Here is a 20,341-nt window from a genome sequence, read left to right on the forward strand (position 1 = left end):
CTTCTGTAATGATAGGCTTACAGTCATTCCAACGTCTAGTCGAAGCCTGGATGAAGAATTTGTTACCAGTTTGCCAATAATGACTCCAAGGGTGACTTATTAGACCTTGCCAAGTTTCAAAATTACAATTATGACGGCACAATATCCAGAAGAAAGCCTTTTTTGAAATATTTTACAGTGTTAAACAATGGATAAATTAAAAATACATCGAATAAAATGTGTTCAAGTCCACAAAATGCGTTTTTGGGAAATAAAATTTCATAACAAATAAAATGTTATGGTATTTTTAAATGTATATTAAATATATAAAAACTAAAATAAATTTAAAATACTGACCGGTTAAAGCTGTAAAAATTTATACAATATTACTGGTCAAAATGAAACATATTGAAAATATTTTTATCACTATTTAATATATGAAATTCAGATTATCCACTTTAAAAGGCAGTGTAGCATGTAATATAAAGTTAGTTTATAATTTTTATTATCGTGTTCCGTTCCTGAGTTTTATAATGTTGAGAAGAGTATAATATTTCATTTTTATAATACTTCTAATTCTCACCATAAATATTTATGCGTTAGACATTACGCACTACATCGCCATTTATAACGATACCATTATAGAGATATAATACGAAACTTGTCGGAGGGGAAAAATGAATTAATAATATTACAACATTTCCACGATGTAGTTGCAGTCTTTCTTCAAACGTTGAATACGAATTGGAGGAATTATGGCCACGAGAAAACGGAATAGGTGAACGAAAGGGCGATTCTGTTCATTTTATTTGAGTCTTCGTTTCAACTGGAATTAATACCATTTACTATTAGATTAACGGCAGTAAATCATGGAAATTACGCTCATTCCAATTTACATTGTACGTATTTAAATATGACTTCAATGGTTCTTTGTCAGAACAGGACTGGATTGATCACACTTGGAGTGAATCGACGTTGGGAATGGAAATGTGTTAGTTAATTCTTCTCATTGTGAGTCGAGTATAATGAGATTTTACGTACTTTACACTCATCGGACTGAAACAGATATCGACTCGACAACAATTTGCGTGCACACAGAGAGATAATCGTTTTGGTTCGTTTGCAGGAACGACGCAAAAAATTAATGGCGAAGTCGAGGAACTTACGGAGGGGCCGGACGATGCGACCGAAGTTCCCGATCTGGACGGATTCACAGCGGAACCGCAATGGGAGCAGATTAATTTCCCGCTAAACAATGGTCGACCCGTGCCCGAAAAACTGACCGAGGCGACCGAGACGGACGATTTGAACGGGGACGGTGGGGTTTACTATATTTACCATCCGAACGGGCTGTTTCAGAAGGTGGTTTATCCGGTGGATAATGTGGAGCCCGTGCAGGGAGAGGTGCAGTACGTGCTGCAACCGATACGAGAGCCTGTCGTCACCTATGACCCCACGACTTTTGTTTTTCAGAGGTTGATTCATATTTAGAATTGTAATTTCTGTAATATTTATTGTGAATTTCTTTAATAATATTTATCATCAATAATTTATGTATAGGCATTCAATAAAGACTGATGAATTAATTTTAGAACTCATTATTTGACAAGTTTCGACTTAAAATATTATAATATTTATTATAATATTCCTTTTCAGATAACTCGAAAACAATATATATATATATATATATATATATATATATATATATATATAAGTAGACATGAAAAATAAGTAAGTTAGAGCTGAAGAAAGTTTCTTGTAATTTTCGACGATGTTACAATTTCTACAGCTGAAATTCAGTTATTGAAATGGTTGTAATTGAATCATCTATCAATTTGAAGTGCGAAAAATGAGATATTAGAATTATTTATTGTTGAAAAAAATTACTAAAATTGCGAAAATAACTGAAAAATGCCAAATAATCTGAAAATAGTTGGAAATTTAAATTTTCTGCAGTTATAATTCGGTTATTTTTTTTCTAATCGAAATGAACAGGATGTCATTGGATACATGGTTTACTCAATTTTTTAATGATGTATTACTAATTCCGATTGGGTTAGCCATTTATTCTAGACGTCAGTTTAAGTAAAATAACAAACTGATGATTTAGTAACTTATTCACTGTCTTCTTGTTCTTTTATCACAACATTTTCATTTTTTTCAAATCTTCATCTCGTAAGGCTTGAAATTTTTCTAAATGAATAAACTATCAATTTTAACTGAGAAACTTTAGATACTCCATTTTACTATTTTTTGTAGAAAAAAAATATTAAAATGGATAAAATGACTGTGTCAAAATTTAAACTTTCTGCAGATGTAATTTACGAATTATCTGATCGAAAAGGTTAAGGTACCTTAAATGCATAATTTATTTATTTTTCTAAAAAATTATTACTGATTCTGATTGGGTTTGCCTTTTATTTTGTATCTCACTATAAGTAAAAAAATGAAGCTACCGTTTAGCAACCTTATACACTGTCTTTTTGCTCATTCATCATGACATTTTCAATTTTTATCAAATTTATTATTGATTTTGATTGGGTTAACCTTTTATTTAGCATATCACTGTAAATAAAATGTTGAACTGATAATTTAGAAACTTATACACTGTCTTTTTTCTCATTTTCATCAGATGTTGGTCTACTAAGTCTTGAAATATGTGTAATTGAATAAGCTGTTAATTGGAAATGAAAAACTTGGGATATTGAATTTATTTATTATTGAAAAAATTACTGAAATAGCGAAAATAACTGAAAAATGTCAAAAATTGTCAGAAATTCAAACTTTACAGCTGTAACTTAGTTATTTTTCTTCTGATAGAAATGATTAAGGTACCTTGGTTGTACAATTTATTAATTTTTCTAATGACTTATTATTGATTCTGATTGGGTTAATCATTTATTTAGTAGTTCACTTTAAGTAAAATGATGAAGTGACGATTAGTAACTTATACACTCTCATCTTTTTGTTCCTTCATCACGACATTTTCATATTTTATCAGGTCTTGGTCTGCTAAGAATTGAAATGTGTGTAATCGAATAAGCTATTAATTAGAAATGAAAAATTATTATTCATTATTGAAAAAAATTACTGAAATAGTGAAAGTAACTGAAAAATGCTAAATATTGCCAGAAATTTAAACTTTCTACGGCTGTTACTCAGATATTTTTGTTCTAATTGAAAGGATTAAGGTACTTTGGATACATGTATGTATAATTTATTAATTTTTCTAATGACATATTATTGATTATGATTGTGTTAGCATTTTATTTAGTATGTCACTTTAAATAAAATGATGACTGATGATTTAGCAATTTATATACTCTTTTTTTTGTTCTTTCGTCACAATATTTTCATTTTTATTAAATTTTTATCTGCTAAGTCATGAAGTATTTCTAATTGACAAGCCATTAATTAGAAATGAAAACCTTGGGATATTGGAATTATTTATTGTTAAAAAAATTTTCTAAAATTGTGAAATTAACTGAAAATTGTCTGAAATTTAAGTTTCCTATTAAACATTGTCTGAATTTATTGTTGTCCATCATACTTACCTTAAAAATAAGTAAAGAAAAGTTTTGCTACAAATTAACGTAATACAGAACTAAATCCAGAAGACGTTTTCAGTTCAATTCCGTCAGATGAGCAAATGCATCAAAAGTTATGCATATAATTTAGCCTCATCGAATACAGGTAAAGCAGACCGTACAGATGTAAAATAACAAGACTAATGAGATTCGTGCCGAAGAAGTTACGAATACGTAGGGAATACAAGAAGTATAGGATAAATGTTTGTGTTCAATCCGTAAGTAAACAACTATTAAAATAGGCAAATTCGCATTTGCCGATTTACTTTCCAGCATAATTTTTCAACGAACGTGCGTGTACGTAAAAGTCATGCATATTCATTTCAGTGCAGTATTAAAAATACATTTTTATTATTTTATATTGCATACGAAAGTTCCATTATCGTAAATCTGCGTTATCGTAAACCGTATTTATCAGGCGTGGGGTGGTATCGAATAAAATGATATATTTATATAATATTATTCTTGATACAAAGATTATTGTTTAATGGTTTTGGTCATTAGTATAGATTTGGTGGTAAATTTAAACGATAACGATGATGATTTACCCCATTTGCACCCAATCAATTTACTTCATTTGCTCGGGGGGTTACCTCATTGAAATGGAATCAGTATAAATTAAAGATTTCGTTTATAAATGTCATTTTGTATTGATGATTGAAATGTAATTAAATATGCAAAATTAATTGTGAATAAAAATATGTAAATTAATTATGCATGTATAATAAAATAAAATAAAGCAATTTATTGATAACGTTATATGTTCGTAGTTAATAAATAATATTAAAATTACTGAAATTTCTGATTGGTAATAAAGGTAATTGGTTTACAAACTAATTACTTTAAACAATTAGTTAAAACAAAAAATTTAGAGTTAGTTCGTTTCATTAAAACTTTATTAAAGAATATTATTATGTCTACTAACAAGACTCGAGCAATTAAGGAGTATCATTGTCACAAACCGCTTCCTTAAATAAAGTACGCCGCCTGAATACGAATGTAATAATTAAGACCACATTTATTCAACGAGTACAACAGAAAGGCATCCTTGCAGAGCATTGTTGTTGTTAAATTGTGTTTCTTAATTGATTTATAATGAAAACGAACAGGTCAATACCGAACTTCCACCTTGATTGATAATTTTTTCACTTGACTCGTTTCGAGAGTTCCTTCGAGTCGAAACGTATTTTTTAACAATCGCTATCGATTCAAACGGCAATCAGGAACAAATTATCAAACCATTCATATTTAAATGTGACCCTTGTAAATTGAATAATCAGATGAGGGGTGAAATAAAATTTCGTTTAACTCGACTGATTTTCTTCGAAGCTGCCCTTTATAAATATGTATTTACTGTTTGTAATTTTCTTGAATTTTCTTAAATGTAAATTCGTCGATTCAGTTTCGGCATTTTATTTAATTAAGTGATTGGACGTTTGTCAGGTAATCTGTTTCGTCCAAACGATCGATGGGTTTTCAATTTTAATAATTTCAATGTTAATATATTCGGGTCGATAATAAGTTTAATATTTTCAAGTTGATCATGCAAATCTAATTGATTTTTCAACTTCAAACAGTGTTTTAATATCGATTTTTATTTAATTATATTTAAAATGCACCGCACGTCTTTTGAAGAAGATAATTTGAGGTTTTTTGATTAAATGGTTTAAAAATGATTTCATTGTATTTTTTGACCAATATTTCAATGTTTGCAGCTCCAGACGGTCAGTATTTAAATTTATTTTACATATGATGCATTTAATAGACGTAAAAATAAACAACAATTTATTTCTTGTTAAATTTTTATTTCCAAAAAGGTGTATTGTGAATTTGAACATATTTTATTCAATTTCTGGAGGTGCTCCGATAATTTTGAGTATAACTCGAGATTTAATTGACCGATTTAACTAAACCATTAATCAAATTAAAAATAATTGAGATTTTACAACTTTGATTTATTCAGTTGTGAGATTTTTTAAGTAGTTTCGTCCAAACGATCGATGGGTTTTCAATCTTAATATTAATATATTCGGGTTGATCATAAGTTTAATATATTCAAGTTGATCATGCAAATCTAATTGATCTTTCAACTTCTAACTGTGTTTTAATTTAGGTTTTTGTTTAATTATATTTAAAGTGTACCGCGTATCTTTTGAAGAGGATAATTTGAATTTTCTTGATTAAATAGATTTAAAAAAGATTTCATTGTTTTATTTTGACCAATATTTCAATGTTTGCAGCTCCAGACGCTCAATATTTAAATTTATTTTACATTTGATGCATTTAATAGATATAAAAATAAACAACAATTTATTTCTTGTTAAATTTAGATTTCCAAAAAAGTGTATTGAGAATTTGAACACATTATTTAGTTGCTCCGACAATTTTGAGTATAACTCGAGATTTAATTGACGAATTTATATAAACCATCAATCAAATTAAAAATAAATGAGCATTCTACAATTTTTATTTATACAGTTATGTTCAATTGTTTCAATAAAAGGGAGAAAAATCGAAAATGTCGTCTAAAAGCTAAATTTGGTTCTAACACTGTAAAATTAATAAATTCAAACTTTGTTATTTGCTTTTCATTTTCAGCAGCTAATTTTTTTCGTAAAAGTGTCACTCACGTGTAAAAAAATCAATGTGGGCTTAACTTTGTGATTTGTATTAATCCCAGCATGATATGTGAATTTTCAACATTTTTTGCCAGTACAATCGACTTTATAAAGTTATTAAAATCATTCGCATTTGAACTCGTGGACCAATTTCAAAACTATATGAATAAAAGTTGTATAATAGAATATTTATTTGTTTTTAATTTGACTCTTTCTTTAGTTAAATCGGTCAGTAGATTCCGAATTATAGAAAAAAGTTGGTGCAACTCCGAATAAGTTTCCATAAAAAACTTTCATCTTTAGTGAACCATAAGATGTTAAAGACAAAATGGCTGTAAACCAGTATTATAATTGATGCGAGATAATCTCTTGTTATGGCAATGTCTAATCTAATGCAATTGCTTTTACATCCACTGTGAGATAATATCATTAATATTGGACTAACATAAGGACAATTCACTAAATTGTATCAACATTAGAACATCACCTGAAGGGCTTACCCTTAAATCCAGTCAAACTATCATGAAACAATTGCATGATATTAATAATTAATTTACACAGTAGTAACAATTGCAACTGCCAATTCTCCAATGCACTGATAAATTTATTTGACTTCGTTTTTTAATATTAAAAACCACAATTAAACTGTTCGTTTAATGTTAATTTTTTTGGGGATAAAGCATGACACCCGCAAATTAATTTTCAATAAACAAAGCTAATCGTACCCCCCCCCTGCATAATTGATGAACCGTATGTTACAAAACAAATTGCCGTGCACCAGAGGATGGAAAATTAAATTTGTGACGAAATAACATCGAAAATAAATTCGTTTTAGCGGAAATCAGTTAGAGTGATTAATGAATGATATATTGTATAGCAATTTAAATTTATGAAATAACTGTTTGTATATACATTCATAATTGAATAGGCGAACTAATGCAGACTTGGGCTGTAATAATTAACAAACTAAATTTTGTGATTTAATAATTACATTTATTAATGGCGGTAGGGCGTAATTAACATGTGATGAACTGCCTGTTGTTTGAAGATTTAAAATTCCGTCAATTTTGCGGAAACTGCGTTAATTAATTAAGCTCTACTTGATTGTTTGTTTACTATAACTCAAATTGACTATGAATTAAAAAATAATATACAAAGATTTTAATATTTATGGCCTCATTTGAATATAATTGAAGTGAAAAGATGCTGGATTAATAACGTGTCTCTTATGAATGTCGCCATCCAGTTCTATTAAAGAAAAAAGACAACACCCAAAGAGATACATGAAATTCGTAGTTCATCCCTTTGATATTCGAAGTATTGCATACCTCGGTTACGAGCTTCGAATAGTTATATACAATGGAAGTGGCAGGTACATTTCAGTCAAATTGCTAAACAGCACCTTAAATGCCAAACTTTGGCTTAATTTCATTTCGGAATCCGGCGTCAGCATCTTTTTAAAAACCATCAATTTTGACGTTAAGTTCCTACACATTCTCCCATGTAATGTACAACATTTCCTTTGACATAGTGAAGAAAATGACCGTGGTACGTAATAAAAAACACACAGGAAACTTTTATCCGTTTCTGATGACACGTTTTAGGACGACCCTTCGTTAATGCACTCAGCCACTCACATTTTATATATCTATAAATAACTATTTTCCGAAGTTTTCCGCTGGCGAAGTAACAAGGCGATTTAATCACATATAACGCCCCGATAAAGAGGTAGACGCCGGTTATATTACGTTTATTTCGGATTCCTGCGAAATGAAATACCGTTCAGGTTTATGAGCATAGCTCGCATTTACTGTAAATATTTATATTTCTTAATTTGATTTTACCTGACACGGCAGTCTGATAGTTTGGCAGTAAGGAATTTTGTGGAACTTCGATAATTTCGGGACTTGCCCTGAAAATAGATCGAATTATTTATTAAAATATTGAATGTACTTTTATTAAATTAAATATCTCCAACAATTAGTATTGTAACTGTGTCTGTGTCCATATATGTATCTACAGCGATATCTACACCTACTATATCTATATCTGTATTTGTATATGTATTTGTAACTCAATCTCCATCATCAACTCCATCTTCATTTTCATCTTCATCCTCATCTCCTTCTCCATCTCCATCTCTATCTTCATCTCCATCCTCACCTCTACATTCAACTTCATATTCCTTTCTGTCTTTATTTTCATCTCGACCATCTCCACTATCTCTACCATTTCCACCATCTTGGCTATCTCCACCATTTTAACCATCTCCACCTTATCCTCCATCTGTACCATCTCCACCATTTTCTTTATCTCCACCATCTTCTTTATTTCCACCATCTTCTTTATGTCCACCATCTCTATCATCTGTACCATCTCCACAGTCTCCATCATCTCTACCATGATAACCATCTTCAACATCTCCACCATCATCACCATATCCCCCATCTCCGTCTCCGTATCTGTTTTCACCTCCATTTACATCCATCTCCACTTTCACCTCCATATCCACCTCCATCTCTATTTCCATCTTCATATCCATCTCGATCTCCCTTTCCATCTCCATTTCTCTCTTAATCCCCTTCTCCATCTCCATCTCCATGTCCATCTTCATCTCCACATCCAACTTCATTTCCATTTCCACCATCTCGACTATTTCCACTATCTCCAGTATCTCTACCACCTCAACCATCTCCACTTCTCCACCATCTCTACAATCTCCAGTATCTCTATCATCTTAACCATCTTCATCATCTTCTTTATCTCCACTATCTCTACCATCTTAACCATCTCCAACACCTCATTTTCCCATCTCCGTCTTCGTTTCCATTTCCATCTCTATCTACATCCATCTCCACTTTCACCTCCATATCCACCTCGATCTCTACTTTCATCTTCATGTCCATATCGATCTCCATCACCATCTCCATCTCCGTCTTCATCTTCACCTCCACATCCAACTTCATATTTCTTTTTGTCTATATTTTCATCTCCATTTCCGCTATCTCCACTATCTCCACAATCTCCAGTATCTCTACCATCTTAACCATCTCCACAATCTCTACAATCGCCAGTATCTCTACCATCTTAACCATCTCCACCATATTCATTATCTCCACCATCTTTTACATCTTAACTATCTCCACTATCTCCATCATCTTCATCACTATCTCCATTTCCACCTCCATATCCATCTCGATCTCTATTTCCATATTCTTCTTCACCATTTTATTATGTTATTAAAAAAAATCATTTTAACTAATCTTCCTGTAACTTAATTTAATTAGGAAACTCTTAATTTTGCTTACAAAATATCCTTCAAAGTAAACGTAAATATTTCTAACAATTTTCTAAGTTTCAAATTATATTTGAAGATGAATCACTTTACTTGTACACTTATAGAAATTAAAGGAATTCATCCTCTTCCATCATGTTAGAATAATGTTTAAAGGCATTTTTTTTAAATCAAATGGATGTAATCTGAGTTTTTAACATTGGTATATGTTTCATGTTAACTTGACGTTGTTTCCAAGTCTTCATAATTTACAGCATCTTCTCTAAACCTATTATGAAAGCGATGTGTCCTTTCTGTTGCTTTAAGTTGAATTTGGACCTCAAGTTCAGTTCTCTTCTTCAACTCAACTAAATTACCAAAGATTTAGAGGTTGTTTGATGATAAAGTAACTTTTAATAGATATATTATGGAGATATTTAGTTATTCCTGTAAATCTCTTGGATCCATTTTTCATAACCTTGATACCTTTGTACTTTTTATCTTTCTCTTTATTTAAATCAGGAATTCTCTAGTAACTCTAAGCATACCTATAAAGTTAAACCAGACAGATTAATTTACTTTGTCAAACTTGCCAATTCGGACGGACATAATGCATAATTATTGCCAGCGACCACATTATAATCAACTCAGTCCCAATTGTAAATGTAAACGTCTACCGTCATTGACATCGAATTAATTCGTCTTACGGTCACCAAACCAAGAGCCTCGACTGCCGTCTAGCAATTGCGAAATTAGATGTCTTAGACGTAATTTCCATTTCAGCTGCGATATTGAGATTCAGTCCCCGTGCGAAATCCAACCGCTTCCCAAACTATCGATTGTCATTATCAACTTTCTTGGACGCCATCCAACCTATTAACTTCTTTTAATGTGCTCAAAAATAGAAAACGTGTTGAATTAGAACTCCCAGATTGCGTGTATTCCTTGAGAGTGAATCTCCGCTGCATTTTCACCATTCCCTTACCAACAATCGTTGGTATCGTTGTTTTTACAACATAAATTCCGGTTGGGTTTGAAATACGAAATTTAAATCTCTGGGCACGGCGTAATTATGTTGGTAATGGGCCGTTCCAATATGTCCCCAAAGTTGCCGGTCTGTTAGTTAAGAGAACGATTAGAGGAGCTTATGCCGTTTTATGTGCCGTGCAGGACACCCCGTTTCATTATGTTCGCCAGTAATTACAAACAGTTTTACACTCATTAAAATTCGTCGGTGTACTGAACATGGCTCGTAAAAATTATTTTTGCCCAGACTCGTCGTCCCTAATCTACCGCAATCCTTTTCACGTAAAAAGATTACGTATCCCGTTTCACAGCATGTGAACGTATTTGTTTGGGGGATCACTTCACTGTGGTGTCTTTGCTTTGCCTACAAATTATGACTACAAATGGGCAGGACCTTTTATGACTCGATTGAAGTTGGTTTTTGTCAACCAAGAATATATTTTTTTAAAGGAATCTTTAAACTAAAAAGTTATAGGTATTATAGAAATTATGAAATCCTATTGCAGTCACAGAATCTTGGAAAACTTATTTACTTTAAAAAAAAATTAAAGTTGGTGGTTATGGAGACTGCCGATAGAAGTGAAAACTTAGAGCTTTTAGTACTAAAATTTGAAATTTCATAATGTTTGAATTAAATTTATCAACATCTATCTGGTTTTCACATCTTTTGACACTCCGAGCAACAATTTTATGCATGTACGGGTTGTACAAGATCATGACAAAATATAAATACAATTCAATTGAAATAACATCTATTATTATTTGTTAGGAATGGCTAATTTTCAGTTTACACAATTTTGTTGGCGGTGTAAAAAACAAGTATGTTTTATTTTTGCTTCTTCGATTGTAATTGGAACCAAAATATGTACACCGGTCACTTGATTTCAATACTGATCTTTTGGGATTGTTGGGAAATTTACCTTCTAAACTTACCCCCACGATATTACCATATATCAAATCCATTACTTTTCGACGAAATTGAGTAGATTGTAAGAGAATTGGGCGCTGATTTTTTCCTTGAAAGTGCATCCGAAATAAAAATGATTCTGAAAATTTCGAATATTTCTATATAGAGATTCCTTTCAGCCTCTATGAACCCTCCACTTTCAAAACAGTAATAGATATTAGCGTCAAACTCAGTTCCGCTTTAGCTGGAGGCCTTTAACGAAACCTATATTTACAAAATTTTACCTGATTTCAAAATGCTCTTAAATGTACTGTGAGCTGTAACTCACTCTCTAGTTCCGGGATTTTATTTTTAAGGTTTCGTTTCTGGGTACCTCTTGAAACGCCGGAAGACACATAGTTTGTTGGTATAGTAACCGAGGTTACCAGCCAAATCAATAACTTTTTTCTTTTGTCTGAATTTATTAACAAAAGAAGGACAAACATGTCGGTGTCGCGAACCCATAAGATTTTCCCCTACCAAAAAGTGCCCAACACGGCTAAACAAGTTTTCAATTAAAAAAAAAAAAAATGTGTTGATGAGATAACCAGAGGATGGAATAACAATAACAATATCTTGTGTAAAATCCTTAACAATTGTTAAAACGTTCTTATTTTGTCCTCAGTAAATAACATCTTATATGTGAGTTATTAATGATATGATGATGTGGTGGTTGATTCATATTATTTTGAAGCTGTTAAGGGATGTTTAGGATCTAAAAAAAATTCTTGACAATTGTTAAATTGTTAAATTATATATGGGGTAATTAAAAACAGTTTCAGTTTGATTTTTCGAGTGAAAAATGAAAGTAAAATTACTTAGAGGCACAGTTGATGAGAAGGAAAAATCTTGAAGTTAAAAAAATAAGGACTCTAGATTGGATGCTTGTTAAACATCAATAAACTTCCATTAACTGTACAGAAATCTTGAGGAGAAAGAAATCAGTCTCCGGCAACAATATGTCTACTCTAGACAATTGATATATTTGGTCATATTAGTTTATTTCTTGTATTTTATACAAAATTAAAAAATTAAAACTTTTAGTTATTAAATAGAAATTACATATAATTTTCACTTTAAATATCATTACCAAACGTCTTAGATTAAATAAAATTTTTTTAACAATATACCAAATGGTCCGACATTAAATCAAATGGCACCATCTTAAAAGTCGAGTTGTCGTTTAGAAATTATAAAGCTACGATTATTTTATTAACACAAAACTGATGTAAACAAAGCTTTACTGTTACATCTGTAGCAAAAAATTATTTTTACGGAAATAATGAGCGTAGGAGATATTAAATTTTCCTTTGTTTCTATATTCTGTTTTTCCATTCGTACAAACCCTTCGGGTGGTGAACGCTAATATTTATTACATGACGCTGCTCCTGTATATTTTTACAGTAATTTCCAGTTCATATTCCGGACCGATACGTGTACAAAATAAATAATTTTTATAAATAAATAAAACGTCACACCGGAAAATTCAGATTTATACGTGTACACGTGATAAATGTAAAAATGTCATCCATCTTATTAGAATTCATTTTGTCATTTGGCGAAATTGCGTCCGTGTTTGTGTCTGTTCTCTCAATTTTAAATTTTAATATTCGTTTTATTAATTTGCCTAACTGCGTCAACATATTTTTATCATTCAAAATGAATTCCGTTTTCATTACACACGAAACTCTTCATTATTTATTTTTAATCGTCATTTATTTTTTCCATTTTCTATTATTGCGTCGGCAGAAATTGTTTTTATATTTGTTAAGATATTGATAAATTAAGTCAGCTGCGATGTAGTGGCTTATTAATGCCTTGTTCAGCACTGAACAAGATGCCATTGGAAATTTTCTTACCGAGTTTCCGTTCATCCGTCGTTCCTATTTCATTACATTTTGTTTCTGCTTAATATTACGACGTCTATTGTCTGCGAAACTATGAATTCCACGGCATTACCTTTAGAAGCACCTAACAATTGTTAAGCTAGTTGGATGTGGAATTCTGGGTGCTTAGCTACTAATTCACTTCACATAATTTGTCTAAATCTAATTAATTTAGCTAAAACAAAAATTATTAATGTATAATTTTATAATTATGTTCATTTAATAATGTTATTATTTTCATCATTGCTGGAAACTAATTTTAGTTGTACAACGTCTTTGTGTCTGTAAAATTCAATTAAATTTGTGCTAGAGAATAATCTAAACTGGACAAAAAATTCTAAAAGATGTAGTAGCATCGAGATAACGATAGTTTCCTTTCAAAGGGGTGGAGGGTGTGGAGCTATTTATCATGTCCGCTATAACTACGACTGATCTTGATTTGAAAATATCTACCACATAAATTTACGGTGTTCTGAAAACAAGGGTTCAGCACAGATAAATTTGATTTATTTATCACTTGTTTAGAGTTTTCGAGTTCCTCCGCAATAGAATTCATCCGGCTTAATTTGTTAATTAATTGTACAAAATTGCTTCGAATGTCCTTTGTAAAAGATAATTTAAATTGATTGCTCCGGGAGGAGGAGTTCATTAACAGATTGAGGCCGCAAAGTTTTTTAAAGCTCACTCTCCGAAATGTACAATGTACCATTGTGTGTATCTTTGAAGTTTCAGTTTCAAATAAAACTTGAATTTAAACAAGTTCTAGAGGTCACACAGCGACCTAAAGCATGGAAACTAATTTTGTTGGATATGAATTACACGGATATCCTCGGGGAAAGATTCCTTTTTATTTTAAGTGTGCGCTGCTATATTGCAATATTTTTATTTTATTTCGTTAAAGTTTATTTTGTCATTTTTTGTGTTGAGTAAATTAATTTTTAATTTCGGTGTTTTATAATTAAATTTTTAAAATTATACTTGTCATTTTTTTTACCGGATCGCAAACGGCGAGTACTCTGTCTCCGGATATTTGATTTTTTATAAAAATTAATATTTAAAATGTCTCAATTCTACTAAAACTAGTAAAGAAAATTAATTAAATAAAAGAATATGAGAGAGTTATTACATACGTTATTTTTCTGAATAATTTGTTTTGCCAAATATTTATTTATTAATATTTTCCTAAATATCTATATAGTTTTAATGCTAATAAAGAATTCCTACTGACTAAACACCCGAAGATTCTCGAGTCTGAAATTTAAATATCAGATCTATTCTCAAACATATATTAATTAATATTTATATGCAGAAATATCTGTTTCATTTTAAAGCTAGTGAGAATTTCTTAGTGAATAAACAGTAGAATATTTCCAAGTAATTTAAATTTTTAATATTAGTTTTACGTAAACTTCATTTTAGTGGATATTTTGTATTTCTAAATATTTATTAACTAATATATTCATCTATATCTATGTCATTTTGAAGAAGAATTATAATTTGAGGATATTTTCTATTGTCAAATATTTATAAAATAATATATTTAAAAATATTTTATTAAATAACATTTTTATAAATATCGATTTCATTTTAATCTTACTGAAGAATTCGTACACAGCAAAGAAAAGAAAATTTCAAAATAAATTTCATTTTTTAGTTTTACGTAAACTTCATTTTTGTAAGTATTCTCTATCGGCAATATTTAAAAACTATTTAAATTTCATACATTTTGCCAAATATTTGTTAACTAATATTTTTAGAAATATCTATTTCATTTTAATGTTACTGAATTATTTGTACTGAATATTAAATAGAATATTCCCAAATATTTTAAATTTCATACTTTAGTTCTACATAAACTTCATATTTGTGAATATTTTCTATTGTTAAATATTTAATAAATAATATTTTTATAAATATCGATTTCATTTTAATCTTACTGAAGAATTCGTACTCAGTAAAAACATAAAGATTTCAAAATAATTTAAATTTCATTTTTCAGTTTTACCTAAACTTGATTTTTGTAAATATCACCAATATTTAAAAACTATTTTTTTTAGAAATATCTATTTTATTTAAGATTAGTGAAGAATTCTTAGAGAATAAACATCAGAACATTTTCAAGTAATTTAAATTTCATACATTTTATGTAAACTTAATTTTTGTGAATAATTTCTATCGCCAAATATTTATTAACTAATATTTTTAGAAATATCTCATTCATTTTAATGTTTAATGAATAATTCATAGTGAATATTAAGTAATATTCCCAACTAATTTAAGTTTTATACTTTAGTTTTACGTAAACTGAATTTTTGTAAATATTTTATTATATATTATATATATTTTACTTCATTTTTGTGTAATATTTTGTGGTGCGAAATATTTACTTACTAATATTTTTAGAAATATCTATTTCATTTCAATGGTACTGAAAAATACGTACTGAATAAACACTACAAGATTTCTAAATAGGTACTTCATATTTTAGTTCTACGTAAACTTCGCCAAATATTTATTAACTAATATTTTTAGAAATATCTCGTTCATTTTAATGTTTAATGAATAATTCATAGTGAATATTAAGTAATATTCCCAACTAATTTAAGTTTTATACTTTAGTTTTACGTAAACTGAATTTTTGTAAATATTTTATTATATATTATATATATTTTACTTCATTTTTGTGTAATATTTTGTGGTGCTAAATATTTACTTACTAATATTTTTAGAAATATCTATTTCATTTCAATGGTACTGAAAAATACGTACTGAATAAACACTACAAGATTTCTAAATAGGTACTTCATATTTTAGTTCTACGTAAACTTCATGTTTGTGAATATTTTCTGTTGCCAAATATTTATTAATCAATATTTTTATAAATATCGATTTCATTTTAATCTTACTGAAGAATTTGTACTCAGTAGACATCAAGATAACTTAAATTTCATTCTTTAGTATTACGTAAACTTAATTTTTGTGAATATTTTTTATCGTCAAATATTTAAATACTCATTTTTTTAGAAATATCTATTTTTGTTGTCGGAAGTTATAATAAAAAAATTGGAGTCGAAGGAGTTGTATTAATTAATAAACTCATATGGTTATGAATTATAGATTTTAATGGCCTTTTGCAAGTTGAGCAATGCGACAGAAAGTTTTAATCAGTCTCAGTATAAAATATGTACTGAACTGCGTTCACTCACTAGTTAAAATTTTATTATGCATCTGAGCCATTTTTATTCCTTCATCGTAACTAAAAAACTAATTAGAATTATGGTAAATTGATTGATGTATCGATGCATTTGTGCCAGACAAACTTGCATATCTTTTTTACCACCGCAGACAATCGAAATAGCAATAAAACACCTGTTCCCAGGTGCCACATTACAAGGAAACATCATGTCACGAAATCGACTAATTAAAATGCAACATCAACACGACCGTTAATATTTCGCAGGAAAACCGGCGGCATAAGGGCATAATGGCATTTGCATTGCGTGTCCGCGAAGGAAAATCTAATCAAAATAATGGACATTTTCCTTTCGTGGTCAATGGCCTGAGCTAAGTGTACACGGCAGACTACAATCTCTTCGTTCGTGTAAACCTGGTCGCCTCGATCGTTGGGGGAACCGTTTTCCGCCTAGGAAACATCTCCCGCATGCAACAAAGGGACGGAGTGGATTGCCACATTCGCGCTTGAACGATAAATATTTAAATACGGCGACTGAATGGAGATTTATAACGATCCGTGTGTAAGAAAAGGAGGCCCCGTCTTTGAGGGGGGCAGACGGATTTTGAATGTTTGGAATTGGACAATTTGGAAGTGGGAAATAATGCAACAATGTCTGGGCCAAGTAACAATGTTTTAATTTTACGGCGGGAAATAAAGAGTTGAGGTGAATAAATAATGGGACGGTTTCTAAGAAATTGGATGCAAAGCAACAAGGCGAGACAAGGAAATGTTTTCAAAATAAAAATACGGAACTGTCGGAGGGAGCCTTTTAAAAAAGGGTAAACATTGTAGCAAGTTGCACCCTTTGTAGTAAATATGGAATTCGTCTTCTCCACACACCTATTTTCGTATCAATATTTCAGGAAATAGCAGCGAAGTTTGGTTTGTTAGTGAATTATGCTACTTCAAACAATGGAGAGTGCTAACATGTTTGGTTAGATCTTCTTTGATAGCGGTGCAAAAGTAATTAGCGAAATGTACTTTGCGTGTTGGATTAGAAATTTGTCATTTTGATAATTAATTACTCCGGTGCATTAGAATATGTTTCTCATGTTTGTTTATTATGTTGAGGGTCGTCGAAAATATTAATTCTAATGATCCCGTTGAGCACAAAACCAAAAAAATAATGTTAAAACTACATGATTCGTTGATGTGTTTAACGGTGGTATTTATGACATTATGCAAGTAAATTCATGCTGTTTAAACAGTGTGATTTGCAACTATTGCAAATTTGCTGCAATTAACACTATGTACTTTGTGAGTAAACTGTATGGTAATGAAACGAATTAACTAAAGCGAATGTTTAAAAAATGTATATGATAAATCATAGAAACCCATAATTAATAAATTTGAAAAAGTATTTGAAGCCGTCAAAATTCGGAAAATTAATTTGATGATTAGTTTAAATCTGAAAGTACTTAAAATGAATTAGAAACATAGTGAGATAACTAAGATCAGTATCTCAAAAAAAAAAAAAAAAAATGGAATTCCAGGATAAATTTTCAAAATAATTTTATTTTATCATTGTTAACTGTTTTAATTCTATTTATACTAAATAATGTGTAAATATTAATAGGATATTATAAATATAATTTTTGTTGTCAAAGATTTGAGTAATTTAACTCTGTACAATGCAGTGTGTTAATTTTAATTAATACTACTATGTAAAATTAATTTAATAATTAATTTCTTTAGAAGAAGCTATAATAAATTAGCGAAATATTGAGATAATATTTACAGACCATTATCACAAAAGGACTGAGAATTTCAGGATAAAATTGTATGGTCAATAAATTGTCAAAATAATTTTATATTAATATTATTAACTATCTCCATTCTAGCAAAACTAATACAGTAAGTAAATGTTGACAACATACTATAAATGTTTTTAGGGTTATCAATGTTTTGAGTATTTTATTTCCGTACAATTTTGTGTTTATTACAAAGTAGATAGTTATTTAATTTAACAATTAATTTCTCACAAAACAGGTAAAGTAAATTAGTGAAATATTGAGATAATAAAGACTTTTATTTATAGACCATTATTTCAAAAGAATTAAGGACTCCAAGGAAAAATTGTCAAAATAATTTTATTTTAATATTATTAACTGTCTCCATTCTACCAAAACTAATACACAGAATAAATGTTGACAGCATATTATAAATGTTTTTAGTGTCATCAAAATTTTGATTAATTTTCCTCCGTACAATCTGAATTTTTAAAAACAAGTGTAAAGTAGATAATTCATTTAATAATTATTTTTTTCTCGAATAAGCTAAAATAAATTAGTGAAATATTGAAATAAGATATCTATTTATAAACCATTATCTCAAAAGAATGAAGGATTCCCAGGTAAAATTGTCAAAATAATTTTATATTAATATTATTAATTGTTTCAATTCTAAAAAGAATAATGCAATCAGTAAATATTGATAGCATATTATAAATGTTTTTAGTGTTGTCAAAATTTTGAGAAAACTATCCCGGTACAATTTTGTATTTTAATTTTAAAATAATTATTATGCAAATAATACAAATGACATACAATTTTGTATTTTAATTTTAAAATAATTATTATGCAAATAATACAAATGAATATCGACTGCGTACTATAAATGTTTTTAGTGTTGTCAAAATTTTGAAAAAATTATCTCTGTATAATTTTGTGTTTTAATTTTAAAATAAGTGTTACTCAAATAATTAATTTAATAACTAATTTCTTCAGAAGTTCAAATAAATTAGCAAAATATAATATAAACTTTTATTTACAGACCATTATTTCAAAAATTTAATGATATCAAGATAAAATTGTAGGGTTGATAAATTGTCAAAATAATTTAATATTAATATTATTAATTGTCTCAAATCTATTAAAAATAATACAAAGTGTAAATATCGACAACATTCTATAAATGTTTTTGGTGTCAAAATTTTGAGAAAATTTTTATTGTTCAATTTTGTTTAAAAGTGTACACTACTACTAATAATAATAATGCAAAGACAACATACTATAAATATTTTTAGTGTTGTCAAAATTTTGATAATAATTTTTATAATAAGTGTAAAGTAGATAATTAATTTATTTAATTTATCTCGAAGAAGATATATGGATATAATAAAGACTCTTATTTAGAGATCACTATCACTAAGGATTCCAAAGTTTGGAGAAAATTAACAATTTTGTGTTTAAATTTTAAAATAAGTGTAACGTAGACAATTAATTAATTTATTGACTAATATATACTGAAGAACTTTATTATTTATTTTTTATTTACAGACCAAAATCTCAAAAAAAAAAATGTATAGTCCTCAAACTGTCAGAACTAAATGATTTTAGTTTTGTCAAAGGTTTGATTAAATTACGTCTGTACATAGCATTTTGATTTTAAAGTTAGTATAACGTACATATGGAGTTTAATAATTATTTTTTTCCGAAGAAACTAAAAATAAATTAATAAATACAGATACAGATAATACAGATTAATTTTAAAATCATATACTTTTCTAATTGTTTTATTTTAAATTACAAACTTCAAAACCAAATTTGTATTTCGAATAATAATATCGAAAACTCAGATTTGGTGCACCAAATGCGTTCAGAGATTCGATTATTGATACTAAGCCAAAGCCCTAATGTAGTAAACCTCAATCCCAACATCGACACGAAATAACTTTTAAACGCGTTTAGCTTCCATTTACAACGAAAAATCAATTTCATTTTTAATTTATAATTTGATACTTGATTATTTATGGTACACGTTTAAATTAATTAGCTAAGTAACCGGTTTA

At 29.1% G+C, this 20,341-nt stretch overlaps 3 protein-coding genes across 4 annotated transcripts in view; 1 reads left to right on the forward strand and 2 right to left on the reverse strand.

The window, feature by feature from the left end:
• LOC109600372 (RNA polymerase-associated protein CTR9 homolog) overlaps positions 1-20,341 on the reverse strand; it is a 357,258-nt gene that overhangs the window by 69,530 nt on the left and 267,387 nt on the right. The window lies entirely within an intron of this gene.
• LOC109604187 (uncharacterized) overlaps positions 1-20,341 on the forward strand; it is a 132,190-nt gene that overhangs the window by 59,460 nt on the left and 52,389 nt on the right. The gene's annotated exons all lie outside the window — the stretch shown is intronic.
• LOC109600361 (uncharacterized protein DDB_G0290685-like) lies at positions 8,259-9,150 on the reverse strand. Its single transcript, XM_020016507.1, has 3 exons — positions 8,984-9,150; positions 8,477-8,895; positions 8,259-8,425 (listed from the first exon to the last, which is right to left on the reverse strand). The coding sequence occupies exons 1-3, from the start codon at positions 9,148-9,150 to the stop codon at positions 8,259-8,261; spliced, it is 753 nt and encodes a 250-aa protein (XP_019872066.1).

This window comes from Aethina tumida, chromosome 3 (assembly GCF_024364675.1).
Source record: "Aethina tumida isolate Nest 87 chromosome 3, icAetTumi1.1, whole genome shotgun sequence".
NCBI classification, from domain to species: Eukaryota; Metazoa; Arthropoda; class Insecta; order Coleoptera; family Nitidulidae; genus Aethina; species Aethina tumida.

Bases quoted from the DNA above. Each gene is read 5' to 3' on its own strand.
- LOC109600361 (XM_020016507.1), bottom strand. From the start codon at position 9,150: ATGAAGTTGGATGTGGAGGTGAAGATGAAGACGGAGATGGAGATGGTG. The intron at 8,896-8,983 runs GTGTTGGAGATG...TGGAGATTGTAG, and splicing joins GACGGAGATGGGAAAATGAG to AGATGGTGGAGAAGTGGAGA. The intron at 8,426-8,476 runs GTACAGATGGAG...GAGATAGCCAAG, and splicing joins TAAAGAAAATGGTGGAGATG to ATGGTGGAAATGGTAGAGAT.